Source organism: Pelmatolapia mariae, linkage group LG15 (assembly GCF_036321145.2).
Source record: "Pelmatolapia mariae isolate MD_Pm_ZW linkage group LG15, Pm_UMD_F_2, whole genome shotgun sequence".
In the NCBI taxonomy this organism is placed as follows: Eukaryota; Metazoa; Chordata; class Actinopteri; order Cichliformes; family Cichlidae; genus Pelmatolapia; species Pelmatolapia mariae.
Window position 1 is genome coordinate 12,319,198 of NC_086240.1, and position 20,567 is coordinate 12,339,764.

The 20,567-nt window shown below is 41.9% G+C and overlaps 3 protein-coding genes across 7 annotated transcripts in view; 2 read left to right on the forward strand and 1 right to left on the reverse strand.

The window, feature by feature from the left end:
* Nucleotides 1–123: 123 nt before the first annotated feature.
* On the reverse strand, nt 124–1,616 carry mixl1 (Mix paired-like homeobox). The gene is made up of 4 exons (XM_063496092.1): nt 1,520–1,616; nt 1,178–1,398; nt 878–1,004; nt 124–704 (listed from the first exon to the last, which is right to left on the reverse strand). The coding sequence occupies exons 1-4, from the start codon at nt 1,614–1,616 to the stop codon at nt 124–126; spliced, it is 1,026 nt and encodes a 341-aa protein (XP_063352162.1).
* A 3,955-nt stretch (nt 1,617–5,571) lies between these two features.
* Nucleotides 5,572–13,143, forward strand: acbd3 (acyl-Coenzyme A binding domain containing 3). 2 transcript variants are annotated; one of them, XM_063495696.1, is made up of 8 exons: nt 5,572–5,871; nt 7,260–7,401; nt 7,643–7,783; nt 8,040–8,198; nt 8,440–8,614; nt 9,370–9,613; nt 10,193–10,480; nt 11,798–13,143. In XM_063495696.1, the coding sequence occupies exons 1-8, from the start codon at nt 5,604–5,606 to the stop codon at nt 12,010–12,012; spliced, it is 1,632 nt and encodes a 543-aa protein (XP_063351766.1). In that variant the 5' UTR covers nt 5,572–5,603; the 3' UTR covers nt 12,013–13,143. The 2 variants fall into 2 exon arrangements, with proteins under 2 accessions (XP_063351766.1, XP_063351767.1); XM_063495697.1 differs by having other exon boundaries at nt 10,196–10,480.
* A 3,058-nt stretch (nt 13,144–16,201) lies between these two features.
* nhsl1b (NHS-like 1b) overlaps nt 16,202–20,567 on the forward strand; it is a 102,290-nt gene continuing 97,924 nt past the window's right edge. Inside the window, exon 1 of one of the 4 annotated variants that reach the window (XM_063496415.1) lies at nt 16,202–16,613. In XM_063496415.1, the coding sequence (XP_063352485.1) occupies nt 16,292–16,613 (322 nt within the window). In that variant the 5' untranslated portion in view covers nt 16,202–16,291. The remainder of the gene's footprint in view (nt 16,614–20,567) is intronic. The other 3 variants (XM_063496412.1, XM_063496419.1, XM_063496414.1) reach the window with 3 other exon arrangements.

Sequence of the window (20,567 nt, forward strand, 5' to 3'; positions counted from 1 at the left end):
CAAACAAATTCATACGAAACAAATAAACGTCCTTTTTTTTTTTATATATATATATATATATATATAGTTTTACAATAAATACACTCTCACACCTCTTATGATACATGTAGCTTTTGTAATGCATCACATAAAGCCACTGAAGCTTGCCATTGCTTCATTTTCCCAATCAGAATCCGAGTCGGAGAAGTCCTGCATCTTTCTGGCGGGGATCTGGGAAAAGTGATCGAACCTGTCCCCGCTGGCCCTCGCCTGCGGATACTGCATTTGGCATCTGTTATCCTTAGATGATGATGGTGTGCTGAAGGTGTTCTGCGTTGGGATGGGAGGAATCACAACTTTCATCTCTGGTCCAATGGTTTTGTTTGGTGGGAAATTGTCATACTCCACCAAAACCTTTGGAGCTTGGCTGTTGGCCATGTTGGTGTCCATGTTTGTGTGGTGCTCTCTCCTGGGATAGAGAGGGACACTGCAGCTCGAGGTGCCAGCACTCTGCTTGTGCCGCTGCATGTGCTCTGGATTCATTCTGGCGCCCTCCTTGTCGTAGACACGGGAGGCAGATGTTTGGGCATAGCTGCTGGGTTTGCTTGGAAGAGTGTTCCTGTGGGTGTCCTCGATGCCTTGTAGGGGCATTGTAGACCTGAAACTGTCCTCTAGTCCAAAACCTCCCATCTGATGTACCTCAGCACTGTGAAGATTGTCACAAACTGCAATGGAGAGGGAAGAAAACTACTGAGCAACATGTTTTAGAATGTAGAAAAAAGAAGCCACAAACTTGAAGTTAAAACTACAATGAGTGACACTGAGCAGGCTTGCCCTGACGCTAGAGTGAGGGAGTGAGGATGTGATCACAAAACTAGTGGGTAAAGCTAATAGCTACCTTTCTCCGGAGCCATCCTGTTCTGGACTTGGATAAAGGAACCAGCTGCTGGCGTGCTGCTGACCTTTGTGGACGTTGATGAGCTAACCTGGCGACGAGACTTGGCCCTTCTGTTCTGAAACCACACCTACAATTTGGGAAATCCGTTAATTCACATCTTAGCACTCCATAAATCCAATTTGACCACAAGTGTGGAGTAGCCAAGAGTTTCCTGTGATCTTAAGTGACTGTGTTTGCCCTTTGACCCTGCAAAATAAATCAACCAATTCAACAAAGTGTGGCGTTTAAACCGGACTTCACCTGAATTCTGGACTCCGGCAGTCCAGTCAGAGCCTCCAGTCTCTCCCGTAGGAAGATGTCGGGATATTTAGTGTCGTTGTAAACTTTCTCCAGCACCTTGATTTGCTGTTGGGTGAAATTGGTCCTCTTTCTCCTGTGGGTCAGCATCGCCACGCATTTGTCCGCCCTGGGAACAGGATTTGCGGGGTTGAAGTAGTTTCCACCGTCCGGGGGTCCACATTCTGAAAAGAAGACGCAGGCGCAATTTAGTTATCATTGCGTAAGTTGAGCTCTGAGGCAGCTGTTAGGCCGGTATTTGAAAATTAACTTTTTGATGGGGTTAATGATCCCAGAGCCACCAACCTGGATTCACGGCGTTGTTCATCTGCAGAGGCCCTTCGTGATACATGTGGAACTGGTTCGCCTCCCCGACGCACATATTCCCATGAACTGCAGACATCCTTTCCGCTTTATCCCCGGTGACTGACTGACTGAGTTTGAGATCCGTGCGCTCGCTGGATTTAAATCCTCCTGTGATCAAAGGTAAAGCTGTCTAGATGTGTGAATGGGTCTGCCATCGGGGCCGACTGGCACTGCAGCGGCCGTGCAGCAACTTCAGACGTCTGCGGGCCAGCAGAGGTGTGAAGCAATCACACCTGGAACGATGGTCCGGCCGTAGGTCTGTTTAAAGGAGTTTTAATGGAATCTGCACGCTCAATACACATCGGCAGAGAAAACATTTATCCGCTTTGGCATGGATGAAGCAATAATGGACCCTCAGCCTTCAAAGGGAGAAAGACGGAAACGGCAATTTCCCAAAAAAGGTGGAGGAGTTCAAAGGACTATACCAGGACGCTGTGAGAAAACAGATATAAGCGCAAGCGTTAGGTTTTTATTATTATTAATCTAACTCAAAACAGGGCATAATTTAATAATTATATATACCCAACAAGACTGGCTCTTTATACAGGTTATTCTGCATCATGCCAGCATCCCAGAATATCCCAAAGCCTAAAAACCAACAACAACAAAACAAAGCTGTCAATAAAATCTGAAACTGCAGAAACGACTGTTAAAAGGATGACTTCTTACACCATATAAAAACCTTTTTGTTAGATGGCAAAACATTTATTGCCATCTATAACTGCTATTGAAGAATTTTCCTGGCAGTAAACTTCAGTGAAGTGAATTTGCTGTTATATGTGACATTAGTTTTGCTTCAGTTACAGTAAGAACAACCAGTTCTGCAACAAACCTTTGGTCCAAGTATAGAGCCCTGATCTCAACCTTAAGGAGTCCTAGAATGTTGTGAACTGTCAAGTCATTAAGCCTTTGCATGTTATCAGATGGTGTAACCACAGACTGTGGGGCTTTTTCAAGTTGTTTTTTTTAAACAACAACAACTTTTAAACCCTAATAACTGACAAAATATTGAATTGTCCACATCTGTCAGGAAGGTTATAAGTTATGTTTGGAGGTAAAAGAAAGCATAAATTTTCCATGACTTGCCCCCTCACACAAGCCTTACTTTGTGGGAAATGATGCTTCCTGAGCCTTATCAGTGTCAACAAAGTGGATTTCAATACACAAACCATGGTTAAAAAGTACTTGGGAGCGGGCAGGTGTTATTGAATATGTCACCTCCGTTTGATTCAGAGGGGGGGGGGGGGAACTGGGTCAAGAGGTCAGGAAGCCCTCACTCCCCAAAGACAGACTAAACAATTTTGTGCCTCATGTTCCACTTTTTTGCCTGCAGATTGAATTCTGCACTATGCTATGATCTGACAATGCGACAATTTCCAGATTCCTTGCAATATTTCCTCTCACAGATTTTACAGGATAGAGAGCTTACTGGGTTAAGTCATCTGGGGAGTGTAGTGCAAATTTGGCAATGTGTTTGTCAGCGTTTAAAATACAGCATGCATTGTTTACTCTTGGGGAGTACCTACAACACTCCTTGACAGGCCAAAATTTTAGGTGATTCTTCATGTGTTAATCCGTACTCTTGATGGAGGTGCAGGGTCTTTTATTAATGAACATCTGGAACAATGACGGACCACCAGGGGACTCTGACATAACACATGCTCTACTCCCTTTTTTAAATGTACTTTGATCGTTTTAAGTCCATGTTTACTTGTGTGTGCATATTTAATGTGTGTCTTTTTTTGTTGCCGCAGCGTAACGGTAATCTTAACCTTTTGATCTCAGTACTTCGACACTTACTTTTGTTCAAATAGGATTTGCTTGTTGGCTAAAGCACAGTTCATAGGGTGCTTTGTCTGGGGGCCCTAATTGGGTATTGCACCTTGTGCACAGACCAGATTGCTATGCTAAAAATCTGGGTCCTCAAGTTCCTGATGTTTTGTGACATTCTTCTGATGGACCTGGAGATCATAGCATGGACAATTTATTTATTTATTTATTGTTAATTTTTTTTTTTTTTTTTTACATTGATTTGTGATGACAAGCCATGGTAGATTAAAAATGCTAACCTAGTACAGCAACTGCATGAAAATTCCTTGCAGCTTTACCTTAGCTGTTGTGGTATGTTATATAGTTTGTTTAGTTTGGCAGCCTATGACAGACACTGGGCACTGTAATTAGGTTAAAAAGCAGATCTAATTTGATTGATACTGATAAGATGTAGTTATCAGGCTGGACTACAAACAAACGAAGGACTAAATTCTTGTGGGGGATTAATACTGCTGCTCCTGTAGCCCCCAAACAAAAGCAAGTTCACACCTAACAGACTGGGCACAGTCTGACTTGGCCACTATACATTTACCCTGCAGACAGACAGGCAAAGCATTCTCACAGGTTTTCAGCAATGTGTTAAAATGTCACCTGTCTAATGGGCCCTTGTTATAATGTATTTCAGTACAATATTTGTGTATTTGAAGGATAATTTAAGGAGCTGGAGAGCATGTGCTCATTCAAAATGTGCATAAGTATTATCCAAAGCATTGGCCAAGTCTCACTGTCAATGTACCTGCAATAAGGTGTGTTTCATCATAGAGCTCCACTGATTACTCACCTGGGCAAATGCAGCAATCATCATTAGCTAATTACAAATAAACATTGGTGACATTAGTATAGCATAGTATATATAGTTCTCCAGGCTTTATGAAGGTTTTTTGAAGTTTTTGTTTGGACATTGCCTGCTTTTTCATTAATTTTCTGTCCAGTCCTTGTAACTGATCATTTTCAGGGGGATAGTGTTTTTTGGTTTGTTTGTTAAGTCACTTTACACTGACCTGTGAATCATTCCGACATAATAAAAAGGCCCCTAAGTCAAGTATTATTGCACCATTCCCAAAGAACTATTAACCGAAAATATGGCATATTTCAGCATGGTGTGCAGTGTGTTTTGAGAAAAACAAACAAAAACAAAACAAAAACCAACAACCAACAACAACGAAAAACTAAAAAACAAACAAACTGGGAAGCATCCGATCGGCAATGGCTTATTTTTTCAGCATAATGATCCCAAACACACTGCCAGTGCAGTAAAAGCATACCCGGATAGCTCCTCACATCCAAAGAAGAGATCTGAATGTTCCTCAAGAAGCCTGGAGAACTATTCCCAAAGACTTTTTAAAGACATTCCAAGAAAGCTTGACAAAGTGAGTTCAAAATGTGTTGAAGAATAGGGATGATCATACCGGTTATTGACATTCAAGCTCATTAGCGCTGTACAGACTTTGCTGTTGCTTTACATACTGTATTTCAGCGTTGGAAATGTTTCAACAAGTCATCTATTTCCCATTTTCCTAGCAAAATTAAAGAGTAGCTAAAGTTTTTTTGTTTTCTGTTTTGTTTTGTTTTGCACAGTACATTACTTTGTATTTACAAAAACGTGTTCCAAGAGTTTAAATTGTATTTAAAGCACGTTTTGAGGCGAAACATGTTTTACATAATAAAAAGTGTCTAATTGATCAAATAATATCAGAGAAGATAGTTTTTTGCTCTATAAAAGCATAATAAAAAACACAATAAAAGATTTAATTGTTTATCTCGGGTTTTATCGCATTTTATCATATTTTAAGTGATGTTTTTATCTTTAACATATTTGTAGAACCATAGAAGCATGCATATTTATGTTAAATAAAGGTACCTTCAGGTAAACTGTTCTTTTTCTCTTTAACTGTTTATTCATGGAAATATTGTTACAGATAAAATCGTTATATGGAAAACATGGAAAATCGATAAAAAAGACAATTTATCTATTGCATATTTTAAAATACATGTTAATTTTTATATGTGTCCGTTAGTGTACGTGACGGTTAATAAAATGCTGGGGGGGGGGGTTGTTTGTTTTTGGGCAAGTCGTTTTATCTGTTGGTAAGACCTCGTCATTATTTACATCGGTGAGGGGAGAAAAAACAACCGGAACTTCCGCTAGATAGAAACGGAAGTAGGTACGTGGCTGCTTCAGCTGACAGTCTACATGATGGCGACAGAGGTTCAGAGCGGCGACCTCGACAGCGCTACTTCTAGCCGGCTCGAAGTTTCCATCGATGGCCTCACCCTCACTCCGGACCCGGAGGGCGAGCAGAGCCAGGCCGAAGAACCGGAGTCCATACCCACGGAACCCAGCAGAGATAAGCCGGGCGGCGCTGAAGGCGAAGATGGAGAGACTGCTAAATGTGCGATAGAGAGGAAATGGGGCTTTCCTCTGCTGGAGCTGTACGGAATGGCCCTTAAATTTTTTAAAGGTACTTCATGTTTGTTTCAATCGCCAAGCGGTGAGAAAGCTGCTCGAACAGTTTAAAGTGTGGCGCTCGCTGGTTCAGGCTAGCAGGTTGCTAGCATTAGCTGCTAGCTGCTAGCTGTCACCACCGGGACTGGTGCTACTGCTGTCAGCCTCGGTGTTACATTAGCTTCACGGCTAACTAGTATCTAACGCTGCTGGCCGTTAAAGGGTAAAACAACCACGGCACTTGTGAGTAGCCCCTTTGTGTCAGCTGATTTGCCGCTGTTGTCTCCTTTCTGGGTTTTTATCTTTGGACCAAAGAGGAGTGACTATACTTATTACCAGTTTGCATATTTCTATGCATCCTTCCTCCACCAAATGAGGAAGATTTCCATTCAAATTGAATGACAGCTTATTCTGGGATGTGTTCAGGAGCTTTTAAACACGCCCTCCCTCTGCTGTGACTGAAACGGGACTGCATAAGGTGGCAGCTGCTCTCAAAGATTTTTTTTTTCCTCCCAAAGTACTCAATGACAAGTTCCTGCTGTGCTGGAGGAATTATTATTCTGAGGATACAACTGCTGCATAGTTTTAGCTCACCACCCCTAAAAGCAGTTAACCACGTTTTCAGTCTATGGGGGGTTTATGTGACAGTTTGACTGACACCTGCCTTTTCAAATCACTCCTATGCTGCTACTACTTGTAGTACTACTTTTATGTGTGCTCTGGGAGCCATTTTTAGGCCTTCTGGACATGCTGGGATGCATTTAAGGCATACTGAAATACCCTAAGTAGTTGAATAATTGGAAAAAAATTGTGATATGTGTGGCTATTCTGCAGCCTGACCATTCTAGCTAGTTCTATATGTCTGCTTTACAAAAAGCCACAAATCCTGCAAAATACTGTGTCCATACTTTCCAGTCACCCTACACAAGTGTAAGCTGTATTGAACACTGGGCATTTGTGCTGTTTGTATTATGGCAGAACACTTGTGATGACTGTGCAAACAGGTTGGGGCCTGGCTGCCACTCTGTGTGATAGTAATCTGGGCTTTGTATTTCTTGTCAGTGTGTCAGACAGGGTTAGGTCTACTTGCTCAACTTGCTCAACTCAACTACCTAAATCTCCCTCTTGCCTCACCTTAAATCAAGTTTTAGCTATGACTAATGTTATCTCAGTGTTTAATTCTTAATGATTTTAGCCACAAAGAAGCTTGAAAAGTTTAGAGTGGGAGAGCACAGTTAGGAGTAATTATCTGCGCTTTACAGTCTTGGCACAAGAACATAACACTCCTGTACGCGGGAGTTTTTACTACCTTGTTGTGCACACAAGCTGCACTGTAGTATTCACTGCAGGTGGACATTAACAGGATTGCCTGCAAACTCATTGCTTCCACTTTGCTGCCTTCAGATAAAGATGGAAAGGCCTTCCACCCGACCTATGAGGAGAAGCTTCGATTGGTGGCTCTGCACAAACAGGTGTTACTCGGTCCTTACAATCCCGATGCTTCACCAGAGGTCGGCTTCTTTGATGTCCTGGGCAACGACCGCAGGTAACACCAGCTTACTTCTCTGTGTGTGTGTGTGTGTGTGTGTGTGTTCATGCATGTGACCTTTGGATTGTAGTGGACGTCTCAGTAATTTTTGCTTTGTATCAGGAAATAGACACTCGTGCATTTTCACTCATTAACAGTTTAAAATGGATTCAGACAATGGATGAAAATCATCCTGTTCAGAATGAAATTTAAAAAAAATAATGCACCTATTATTGTCTACATCTTGACCTGTGTGCAGGAAAGAGTGGGCTTCACTGGGTAACATGGAGAAGGACGATGCCATGGTGGAGTTTGTCAAGCTACTTAACAAATGCTGTAACCTCTTTGCCCCATACGTCACATCACACAAGATCGAAAGGGAGGAGCAGGAGAGGAAAAGGTGGGAGGATCAGCTTCTTTGTCCAAGGGACATTCATCTGCTAGTGTGTCTTAAATTTAGTTTCTACCTCAATTTGCTCTCTATCTAGAAAAGCTGGAAAGCTGTGGTTAGTTTGGGTGGATAGGTTATACAGTATTTGACCTTGTTAGAATGTCGTGATATTCATGTATATTTCACAGTTTGGGCTTTTGTTTGCATGTAAATTATGCATTTTTATCCATTTGCATTATTTAAATCTTTCAATTCTCTTCTTCAGGAAAGAAGAAGAAGAGCGTCTAAGGCGGGAAGAGGAAGAAAGGGAGCGACAGAGGCTGGAGGAAGAGAGACGGAGGCTTGAGGAGGAGGAAAGGCTTAGAAGAGAGGAAGAAGAAAGGAGGCAGGCAGAAGAGGAGAGGCTACGGATTGAGCAGCAGAAGTATGTGTGGTGTTTATATTGTTTCTTTTTTAATTTTATATAAAAGCATCCCTCTCCTTTTGTATTTATATCTGTAGGCTTTTTTTAAAATCACTTTTTATTTCCACGTATATTGTGAGACCGAAAACAAGGGTTAGTCCTGTGCTGACACTTGGCCCAAAGATGAAAATGTCACTACAAATCTGTCTGACTTCCTGTTGTTTTCCTGTATTTCCATTGTCATTCATTTTACTGTAACCAGACAACAGATAATGGCAGCATTAAATGCGCAGACAGCGGTGCAGTTCCAACAGTATGCTGCTCAGCAGTACCCAAACAGCCCTGAGCAGCAGATGAGCCTCATCCGTCAGCTGCAGGAGCAGCACTATCAGCAGTACATGCAGCAGCTCTACCAGGTCCAGCTGGCCCAGCAACAGGTAGGATGCAGAATCCCAACATAACATAGAGTTTTCACTGATTGAGTATTATTGTTCAATATATAGGATTTGCAGTTAATGTGGGAGTACTTAGAATAGATTAGAAGGATTGCCTGCAGGTCTTTCTTTGGCCCCAAATTCAATCTGATCAGTTTACCCCTGAGATTAGTCCCTTAATTAACTCTTCATTATCTGACTGAAAGGAATGTGTGTCAGAGCCTAGCAGCCGTATTATCTAGGATAGATTTAGTGTTGTTTTCAATTAGTGTAGAGATCCCTTGCTAATGAATAGCCTTCCTAACTGGGTGGTATATGTCTTGACAGCACACACCTTTATTCATGTCCTCTTTAATATCCTGACTGATGCATAAAACCTTCCTGTAAAACATCGGCCTCCCTGTAAAGTCCTTCCAGCTCAAGTGAACTGTTAAATTGCAAAGGAGTTATTGAAAAATAGCCAAAAATGTTTTAAACCTTTTGACTTGAATTACTTTATTTTATACCATTTTTAACAGCCAGGTGTGGTAAACAAAAACCTCAAACAAAGACTAAGATTAAAAATCCCTGAGCAAATCAGTTGTTCAAAAGCCTAGCCCTAGGTCTACTCGTATACAGCAAAGTGGAAAAACAGACCCTTCGGTTTTCGAGCTGTATAGGATGTTGCCAGAAGATGGAAATTTAATTGTTAATAATCTTATCCAACCCTAACACAGCCCTGGTGAAACTAGATTCTTGGTTTCTCTTTTTCATCCTAGGCGGCCTTACAGAAGCAGCAGCAGTCTGATTCAATGGTGCAGGGCACCCTAGAATCTAGCAGCTTCCACACAGGTGAACCCATCCCCGCCTCCTCAGCAGGACCGTTGTGTGCTGCTTCACCACAGACTGGAGAAGAAGCTCCAACAATCAATGGAGGCCAGTCAGACTCTTACTCAGAGAGTATGGATCGAGAGCCAGAGCCTGAGCCGGCAGAAGAGGTCTCAGAGAATGGGCCTTTATTAGGTTGGTGGGCTGCTCTATATCCATCTCAAAATAAAAGCATGAAATATTGGAGCAGCTAATGACTAGGGGTCAGACAGGGTAAGCTCTCTGTCAGAGCAGTGAAGCGGTCTGCCAAGCCTGAAACATGATGCTTATCTGCTGTGCCCTTGTTGATGTAACCTGGAGGGCAGCAGAGCTGGAACAAGCGACACACAATAATGTGTTGGTTTAGGTTTCATCCAGTCACATATTCCGCTTACAGGAGTAAAAGACGTCACAGTAGATATGCAAAAGTCCTTGGTGTGAATCCAAAACACATATCCCTTTCCAAATGACTTCCTTCTTCCTGTTCAGTGGAATGATAAATGAAGCTGGGGTAGCTGTGCCTGCAAAAACAAATCTTTGCTATTGTGCACATGGATTCTGGTTTTCTCTGATCGTTCTGAGACACACAGGTTTCCTCCAAGTTGAGCTTGTTTGGGATTCGGTCTGCATATGCTGGAAGGGAATCGCTTATTAGGAAATGTACTGTTTGTTTTGTGAGAAAACTGGTAGAAAATAGCAAAATAGATAATGTCTTCTCTTTCCTTTTGATTGCAGCAGAATCCCCACCAGTCATAGCTGCTCCTTCCATGTGGACACGGCCACAGATCAAGGACTTCAAGGAGAAAATCCGTCAGGACGCAGACAGCGTGATCACGGTGGGGCGCGGTGAGGTGGTGACGGTACGTGTTCCCACTCATGAAGACGGCTCGTACCTGTTCTGGGAGTTTGCTACAGACTATTACGACATCGGCTTTGGGGTCTTCTTTGAGTGGACAGACGCAGCCTCTGCTTCAGTCAGCGTGCACGTGTCAGAGTCCAGTGAAGAGGATGAAGATGATGAAGGTGAGGGTAGTTTTTTTTTTTTTTTTTTTTTTTACTTGCTGTACTTAAACACATTTTTTAAGCTTCTTATTATTATGTAAACAGCAGTTATGCATTACAGCCTTGAAGCTTCTCGCTTAATCATACCATGATTGGTTTGGTTAATTACTCATGCTGGATGCCCCCACACAACCCCTACAATGATTTGTTCTCCCCCCAGGATCGAACCAGGGTTAGGCAACTGTGTCAACCACTACTGTGACTGTTTCCTTTCACTGTTGGGTATAAGCCGTACAGCTGTTTTTGGTTTTTATATATAGTATATAGGGAATTTAAATAGTGAATTATATTGACATTATTTATAAGGGAATGTCTTCTCCCAGTGTTTTTCTAGTGGCAACACCTAAACTCTTATTTTGAAAGTTTAGTTGCCTCTAACCTGTTAGCCCTGACTGTTCCCCTCCTGTATTTTCCCTGCTCACCTGCTTGTTAGTCAGGTTGATCATCCCTCTCCAAAAAGCACTTTGTCCCATGGTTAACAGCGCTCCAGTTCCAGTATCTTGAACTGTAGCTGGCGATGGTGGTCATCCTTTTGCTTAAGAGAACTACCGTCAGTTCAAATGCTTGTCGTATCAGAATAGGCTGAGAACTGGTTAACTGTGTGTGACACTACTGCTGCCCTCTGCACAACAGAACGGTGGAGTCGGTCCACAGAACGAGAGACATGCGATTATATCACTTAGTGCTAAGTTATTTGTTACAAAACTACTGGGAAAATAAAATATTTGCTGAGAAATTTTTTTTTAAAAAAAGTGTCTGTCATGATGCTCATGCACTTCTGTACATGTACACACAAAGTCTGCATGAAGGCTGTCAATGCTCTAATTAGTGTTGTCTTGTGCTTTATTTCTGTGGCTTCAGTTATAAGCCTGTTTGAGAGATTAGTAACTAGTTTTCCATTAATATTCTTATCCTACACTTATAATTAATTATCCACTGACTCTTCCCATTATAACAAAAGTCCTGCCTATCTTTTGTCATATACAGGAAAGCATATGACTGAATACTGGCAGTCAAATTATTGAACAACATTGGCTTTTTTATTAATATTGATATTGTGCTGAAAACAGTCCAATTAAATGTTTGGATGCTTTGTCACCTTGAAGTTCTAGTGTGTTTTCTTTACCTCTTAACCTGTAAGGAATACCCACTGTTGGGCTCATTTCTTGGAATGTAATGCAAAAATCATACATCACAAAATTTATTCTTGTTTGCGCAAATAATGTATTGTTTTTTTTGTGTGTGTATTTTTGTTTATGTTTTGTTTTTTACCTGCAGGTGAGCCAACCAGTGAGGAAGAGAAGGCCAAGAAGGAGGCAGGGAAGCCTCAGGTGGATGAGATTGTACCGGTTTACCGGCGGGACTGTCATGAGGAGGTGTACGCCGGCAGCCACCAGTACCCAGGTCGCGGAGTCTACCTGCTCAAGTTCGACAACTCCTATTCACTCTGGCGCTCCAAGAGTGTTTACTACAGAGTCTACTACACCAGATAAGCCTGAATACAGACAAAAGGGGAGCCAAGGAGTGTGTATGTTCGTATATATAAATATATGTATGTACGTGTGTGTGTGTTTGTAAGGGGGGGAGGGTGAAGATTTGTGTGAAGGCAGCCTGTATTTGTGTGTATGTGTGCGTGTGTGCGAAGGAGGAAACTACCAGATTTATTCTGGATTAAACCACCAGAGGGAGACAAAGAGACACATCTGGAGTCCTAGTCTGGAGACTCGACTAATATGTATTTACTGTATGTGTACGCGTGACCCAAGATGCACCCATGCTAGATCCCGTTATCGAGCCCTTGGAAGAGGAGTGCGTATACCTGTTGTATATTCACCACCTGTCCTTGCTGCATTCACACCAAGCTGTAGGATTTTGCTCTCATGATATATTTCACCAGTTTCCCCCCCTGGGCTCCACTTAAGTCACCAAAGCCCGGCCCAGCACTGTCCGACACGGTGGCGTTGTGGCTGCTTGTGCTCCGAGTGATGCTATCATAACAACAAGTGGAAACTTGGCGGCTCCACGAGCCTATGTTTCCCTTTCTTTCTTTTCTTTTTCTGTTTGTTTGCTTTTGAGTGGAAAAGGTGGTTGTTTATCCCACGAGAACACAGAGGACAATGTTAGAAATCCATTTATTATTAAAGATGTGCTTCATAACACTATGCCTTTTACTCAGAGATCTTCTGGTCTTTGCCAAGTGTGTTCTCACTCATTTAAACAGCCCGGGTTCTCAAACCTGCTCATCCTTTTTGTTGTCACAGTGGTCTGGCACCCCTTTTCCAAAGCCACCGTACCTGTATGAAGATCTGAGAGGATTGTGAAGTGGAACGAGTGGTATTTTTCATCTTCTTCTCGCAAACGTTCTGTTTCTTATACTTATTTCGAGAGTCAGGTTACAACAGCAGTGTGTGTCTTTTTAAACTTGCATCATTTATGAAGGACCGGCAAGAAGTCATTCAGTAACATGGGTGTTGAAGGAGGGTGTGCAAAACATCATTCACATGGTAATTTATGGCTGTGAGCCTTATCGCCTGCAGAAGCGTCGCAGTGTAAGAAGTATAAAAGTCACATCGGTGTAAGAGTAATTTCCGTTCTCCCACAAATGTTTTTCCGTTTGAGTTTTTGCTCGTTGACAGTTCCTCATCATATATGTTGTTCACCACTTGTTAATTAAAGACTCACAAAAAAGAAAGAGCTTGTGTTGTCAATGTTAGCAGGGGGATTTATGTTTTATCATTCCTGTCTTCCTGTTCAGAGCTCTGACACGCACGTGACAATAAACTCAACTAACCATCCTTCTTCTTTTTTTTTTTCTTTCTTTTTTTTTTTAGGTCATAACACACTGTTACATCTGTGTAGAAAATCCATAACACAAAACGCTGTTTTGTCTACTTTTTTCCTTTCTTCCTCTTTGAGTTGTCATCTCAAGCATTATGAATTAAAAAAAAATAAAAAAGGAAAAAAGAGGTGATTATAATTGTGTCCTGCGTGACATGGTTGCTTACTAACATCTAAATTTTTTTTTTATTATTTGATTATTATTATTGAAAATGTAATTTAGATTCATTCTGTTCTTCAGCTACGCATGACATATGTACCCAACATCTGAGTGCGTTGTGAGAATTGCTGTATGAACTGTGCTCTCTGAATCAAAGTGATTGTCGAACATGGCAAGTGGGCGTCAAGGACATTTGATTTCACTTTATCACACTTTAGGTTTTTTTTTTTTTTTTTGTGTGTGTGTGTGTGTGTGTGTGTGTGTGTGTGTGTGTGTGTGTAAATGCAAAGCAACTTTAAAGACAGAGGCGGAGTATCTTGCAAGCCAGTTAACCCTCCAGTGTTTGCAGAGCATCATTATTTAATGACTCCTGCCTCCAAATCCATTCAGTGATTTGTGCAACAGAATGTCACTACTTGCGGCTCACACAAGCCCTAAACTTCAAGAAAGTCCCCATAACCTCAAATGTGATGTTTTTTTGTTTTTTTTTCTTAAGTTCTTGGCTCATCAAAGGGTTTGATTTGAGATGTTTAAGCCTTGTATGTAAATAATTCTATAAATGATGTTTATGTATGGGTTTTTAAATGTGGAAGAAGGCTGTGGGTTTTTGCGAATCAATGCACTGTAATATGACACGTGCATTTTACCCCGAATGAAAGTCCAAAACTTGTAGGAAGTACGAGACTCCCTTAACATAAAATTTCATTTTTTTTGTATTGTTTTAATGTTTGGATCTCTTATGATTTGCAAGATCTTTTGGGCATATATTTAATCTTGATTAAACGTATCTTCATCTCTATAATTGTCTGCTTATTGCTGCTTGCTCTGGTTTCTACAGCACCAAGGCGTCAGCAGAAAAAGCACAAGTGGATGTAACTCATTTAACAGTAAGGCAGCGCCGGTTCACTCACAGTTGATTACCCATGTGCTTTCTTTGCAGCGACACAAGCTCATGGGTCTTGCCTCCCAGCGGATAAGTGGCGAGAAGATTTGTATTTTAAACAAACAGAGGATGCGGGGAATGTGAGGACACCAATAAACGGCCTTGGAACAACACGCCACTGTCAGGCTTGTTCCTTTTTCCACCAGTTGTAAATGTGTCATCCTCACGCTGCTTTCCTGTCAAACACAATTTGTGCTGAGGGAAGGACAAATGCGGATATTGCTCATGCCTGAGAGAACAATCCACTTAACTTTGTGTTTTCTGTGTATGCAGGGTGTCTCAATATTCAGAGCGGTGGGGGCATAAATCCAACATTTCACATGCAAATATTGAGCAACGTGCTACTAAACCATTGCCACATAGAACATATTGAGTAATGAGAAAACGGTGAAAGTGACAGGAATGCTTGCAACTATCCTGGAAGTTGCAGTATTCACTAAAAGACACCAGGGGGCGCATTAATAGCTACAGAGCAGAGACAGGACTTCATCCACTGAACTTGTGGCCTGTTAATTTTAAAAGTGAGTTGAGGGGATGGTGTGCCCTTGAAAAGAGCTGTGAGGAATTTAAAGAGCAGATATGGGAATGTCAGATGGTGAACAGAGGAGCTGGACAAACATGCCATGTGCACACACTGAGGTCATAAATTACAGACAAGTGTTCAGAGAATGTGTTACCATGAGGTTATTTTAAATGGTATGAAAAAAACTTATGTCTATTTGCTCTGTAATAACTGTGGGCAAATTTCCCTTTAAAAATAAATGTGCAACAGACAAGAGAAACATTAGCGAAATAGCAAGAAAATAACATGACTAGCTCAAAGTATCCAGACTATGCTACCTACATATCATTTTGTTAACGCCATGATTTTTTTTTCAGCTGACTTTCATGAATATGAGAAACTGAGAAACGATCTGAGACTTACTAAATCAAAATAGCTAAAAATGTAAGAAATTGAAATAAACTCTAGAAATAATAAAATACATATAATTACATTTGTGTCTGACAGTAAAAATTCTTTTTTTTTTCCTTTTAAAAAATCTCGACGTACTCAAAATTAGTGTGACAGGTACTAGCTTAAAATGCTAAGACCATTTAAGCTGACTCAAATTTTTTAATTTATGGATGGCATTTTTTTCAGTTGCAGAAAAACGAAAATAATAAATTAATAAAATGAATGTTTGTGTCCGACAGTTATTTATTTATTTATTGGGGGGTTAATGTACTTATGTAAAGTCAGGGTTAGGGTTGATGAGAGACTTACTAACTCTATATAAATATATATATAATAAAAAGACAAATTATTAGAATTATTAAGTCAAACCATTTGAGAAAGATTTTAATTTTGATTTCAGATAATAAATAAATAAATAAATAATATGATCCAGGATCTACAGCTTCCAGGCTTCCTGCTCGTTTCCTTCCTTGTTCCGTTTTCTGAAGAGCTCCGGTCCTTGTTTTGTGACAGGCCGCTCTCTCCGGAGGGAGGCAGGTAAACTCTCTGCGCTTCTTTCTGGCTCCGGCTCCACTCGCTACAGGTGGTTGTAGTATTTTCCGGGTTTTTATTTGTACTTTTCCCTACTTTTCCTTGTGATTTTTTTTTCTTTTCAGCCTGCACTGTGTCTGGTTGAATTTGAATAGACTTTAGGAGGCAACGTCTGCAGTGTACAGCAGCACAAAGTCCCCATGCTTTGAAAATCAGAATATGGCGGGATTCAAGGATTATTCCTCAACCGCGGGGAGGGAGTTCGTGTTGGGTTTGTTTTAAAGCTTTGTTTTTCTCGGCGTGAACACTTTTCGGTCCCGCTGGAGTTATTGGTATGAAATAAATATGCCCTTTCACCAGAGGACTATCGAGCCCCGCCGTGTGAGCAGGCTATCGGCGAAGAAGGATGGCTGGAAACCTAGGGAAGAAGCCGGCAAACGCAAACTGCGAAAACCCGTTTTGTTCTCATCGCTGGATGAGGTTGGCTGTCATACGCTGACTAACGTAATACATCAACTTTCCGACCTTTCCCGACATGCCAGCGACATCTTCCTGGGCATCGAGATGGAGGCGGGGATGGTGTTTAGAAGATCCTGCAGGATCGAGGAGCGCCTGCAAATTCTGCAGGATGAAGCCCACAAGCTTGATCCCAAGAAAATCAAAATCCGTGAGTCTGCACTGTAGTCCACTTGTTTTTGTCCCTCTTACTCTACTGATCTTTCGGCTCCAATCACTTTAGCTTTTTATGAAATGCTTACAAGCCACTATAGAGCACTAAATGAGACCCAGAGACATGCAAAAATGCATGCAGTGAGTTCATATTTGTAGATATGTTGTGAATGTTATGTATGATTCAAGAGTTTAAATATGTCTGTGTGAGAGAGGTGCGTCTACCTTCTAGTTTTTCCTGTTATGATAACATGTGCAGTAGTGTGGAGAGGTCCAAGGTGACTGTCATGATTTGTCTTTTTAAAAGAGTCAAAGAGGAGTGACCACTGACTCCTGCCCACATGGCTTTATTTGCCTGATTGGGACTTATGTTAACAGGGGCCTTGTGTCAGAAATGATGGATATCCTCTCAACATACTGGCCATCTGTATCCAGGTCCTCAAAGGGCACTGAGATCCCAGGAGACCCCTCACCTTCCTCATCTCTCCTTAATGTCCATAAAGCTGATAAACACACAGACAAATGGAAAATCAATTTCTTTACTTTTGAGGTTTTGTGATTTGTTTAGCCTGCTTTTATTAAAGCTCCCTCCTTTAGGAGGGTTAAATATTAACTGAGACTGACTCATGCTCTGGTGACTGTGCAAGCAAGACTGAGAGATAGGCCTGTCATTTTATCTGCTGTGCTGCAGACCTGAGGCAGAGCCTTTGAATGACTGCATATCTGCCTCTCGACACCTATTTAAGACTCTGTTATGTGGTAATGTGTGTAAACCCAGCAGTTAAGGGATCATGTTTTCTATTGAGTCCCTGCCTCTTTTTCTTATCTAACTTGCTTCCGAAATGTATTGCAAAGTAGTGTTGGGAAGACTGGTGCAAAGTCCTCTAAACCCAAGTGAAAGAGGAGGATTTCATCTCTGACTCACTCACTTTTGTTTCCTTTTTACTGTCCTTCCTCCTGCATTTGATCTGCGTCTGTCCATCCTGCCCTGTGTCTAAATATGACTCACCCTTTGTCACACAAACACACACAGGTTCAAAAGTGACTGCAGAGAAATGATAAGCCGAACAGGCAGACAGATCCCAGACAGAGGTGAATGGGTGTAGGGGTGCCCACTACATGACAGCAACCAGTCCCAGTCATGACTCGACTGCTCCCATTTTCTGTACCTGTTGGAAGTTTTGATGCGGTTTTAGGCGGGACTGGGAGCTCTGTCTGAAAGGGTTTGTCTCATTTAAAGACCTGATTCATCGGAAGCCGAAGACGAGGTGTGAGAGAGTAGGCAGGAATGCGGTGTGTTACGTCGCAATCTGCAGTTCCCACACGCCCTCAAGGCCGTGTGTTAGGTTTACGGAAGCGCTGAGTCTAGATTTATTACAACGCAGACACTGAAGCTCAACGCCAGCTTTTTCCACACATGGAAACACCTGCATTTTTTTTAAGTGCCCTCCAGCGTTAATCCATGAAAAGAGTCCTGGATTTGAATATGCCAGAACACCTGGCAGAGTTACTTTGAATTTGGTATTTGAATAAAAGTTACTGTGTCATGCGCATGACTCCAGGAAACAAAGCATTCTTTGCCATGTTGTGCTATTTTACAGCTGTTTCTCACTGGTTTACAAAGTGAGGAGCGGCTGCTAAATGACAGTGTTTAGAGTTGGTGTTTACCTCAAATCCTTGATGAGACATAATGGTATGTTGCTTGTTGGGTAGTGCTGACTACCCAACCCTGAGGAATGCACTGTATTACATAAATTTACCAGCCTGCTTGTAAATATCTGCGGCTGGTCACCCTGTTGTCTTCTGCTCCTGTGGCTCAGGGTTCCTACCCTAACCTCAGAGCTCAGAGTCAGATCATGTTACTGGTGAGGGGCAAGAAGAGGGGCTCTTGTGCACTGAAAGACTGACATTGAAAGAAGGGCGAAGTAAGAGTGTGTACGTTCGCGCACTCCTATCTCTACACTCAATGTAATCAGTGGCAGTTTGAACAGAGACATGATAGGAAAATGGGATTTCCTCATTGTGTGTATTTTGTCTGCTTTATTCCACTGTTGATCCATGTGTTCTGAAGGAGCGGGCCCCAGAGCAAAGGTCACAGGTCATCCTCTCGTGCCTCAGCGGGGAACACCTGACACTCAGAGTCAAGAGTTTAAACAAAGTCTAGTTTGGTTAGCTTGGATTTCTGCTGGCTGCCAACAACAGCCACTCCTGCTAAGTTTGGCACATGGATCTCGTTTGCTCCACCCTGGTGTATTGCTTGTATTAAGTGCAATTGTATTAATAATATTAATAAAGCTAATGCCATGGATACTAGAAATAAAAGCAGTTTCAAGTCCCTTAACCATGCTGTTTGTTCCAGATGAAGATGTATTATTATGCTTTTACTAATCCAAACATCTATCTCTCTAGCTTTCTCATCAACACTTGATGTTTTTGGAGCTCATGCTGATACACAGACTCATAAATACAGTTCAAGTCAGACACCGTTCATTGACAGTATCCCTCCACTACCTATTTCCTGTCATTTCTCCCCCTTCATCTCTACAACCCATCTTTTGTTCCTCATGAGAAAAGTTCGGCCTTGAGAACCACGCCAGGCTCTGCTTCCCCCAGAGGTCTGCGCACCTCTGTACACCGAGTAGCCATCGCTGCGATGTCACAAGCTTGACTTTTACTTGAAGTGTGAATTTAGCTATATATTAAAAACGTATTATTTTCTGCCAAATATAACTCTGGGTTGATTTGGGAGTATGCTATTTTAATGTTAAAAGTAGGTCATACTACTGAAGGTTAACTGGAGAAAGGAGAGACTTGGGGCCTTCTTTTGTCAGTTAACTTGATGCCCACTAGCAGACGCGCGCACACACACACACACACACACACACACACACACACACACACACACACACACACACACACACACAGAATAAAAAAAGCATGTTTCCAGCCGACCTGCTAATGTCTACAGTATATCTTGTCTCCCATACACACACTGACATACATGTTAAGTGCCTGGACATTCCTCCTCCTATCCCTCCGATATTTATAGGCATAGTCTTTGCCTGATGCTCTTTCATGAGTAGCAATGTATGCTATCATGTTTAGGGTGTGTTGCTATGTTCAAGTGGTTCTTCTTGTGTTGGGAGGGGGAGTTCATCCTCAGAGTGGGACTGCAATCAGTTATTCAGATAATAACAGTGGAACTGCTTGACTGAGATCAAAGTTGCGTCCATATCAAAAGCCAACGAACAACAAATTAGTCGTGCCTGGATAAACTAATTGGTGTTTGTGGCTTTTTTTTAACCCTCTTTTCCTGTTTGCCACACAAATGCACACTCACATGCACAGCCCTGTTTATCCTACCCCAGTTCTCCCTAGTCACTATTCACTCTGGCCCACTGTGGTCCTCTTCATTCATCGATAGAGAGCAGTCATTACGCAGCCAGAATCCACAAGTCAGTTCCCACAGCGCTCGTTCCAACGCCGGCAGCCTGGCCTGGTTCTAGAGGTCGACCTTCTCCCATGAGGAACAAAAGAGATGGGTATAAGAAATGAAGGGGAAAAAGTGAGAGAAAATGAGTGGGAAGGGGCTGTGGAAGTGGAGGGATATTGCCAGTGAACTGTATCTGACTTGGACTGTGTGTATGAGTTTGTGTGTTTGTATCTACAGGCAGTGCTCTCTCACGGCTCCGAGCAGACGCCAAAGGATTTAGATACATCCCTGTCCCGAGCACAGAACATGGGTCAGCTTTAGGACCTAAAATTTATATCACAGTATTCATTATATCATAGTTGTATGTTTTATTGTCTCTAATGAACTTGTGAGTGTGCATGAATGGATAGAGCTGCCTTATAGTGTAAAAAGAGCCTTGAGTGCTTAGTTAGAGGGGTTCATCCAGATTCATCCTTGTGGTTAGTGTGTCCTGTGCATAACCTGTCTGAATAATATAGT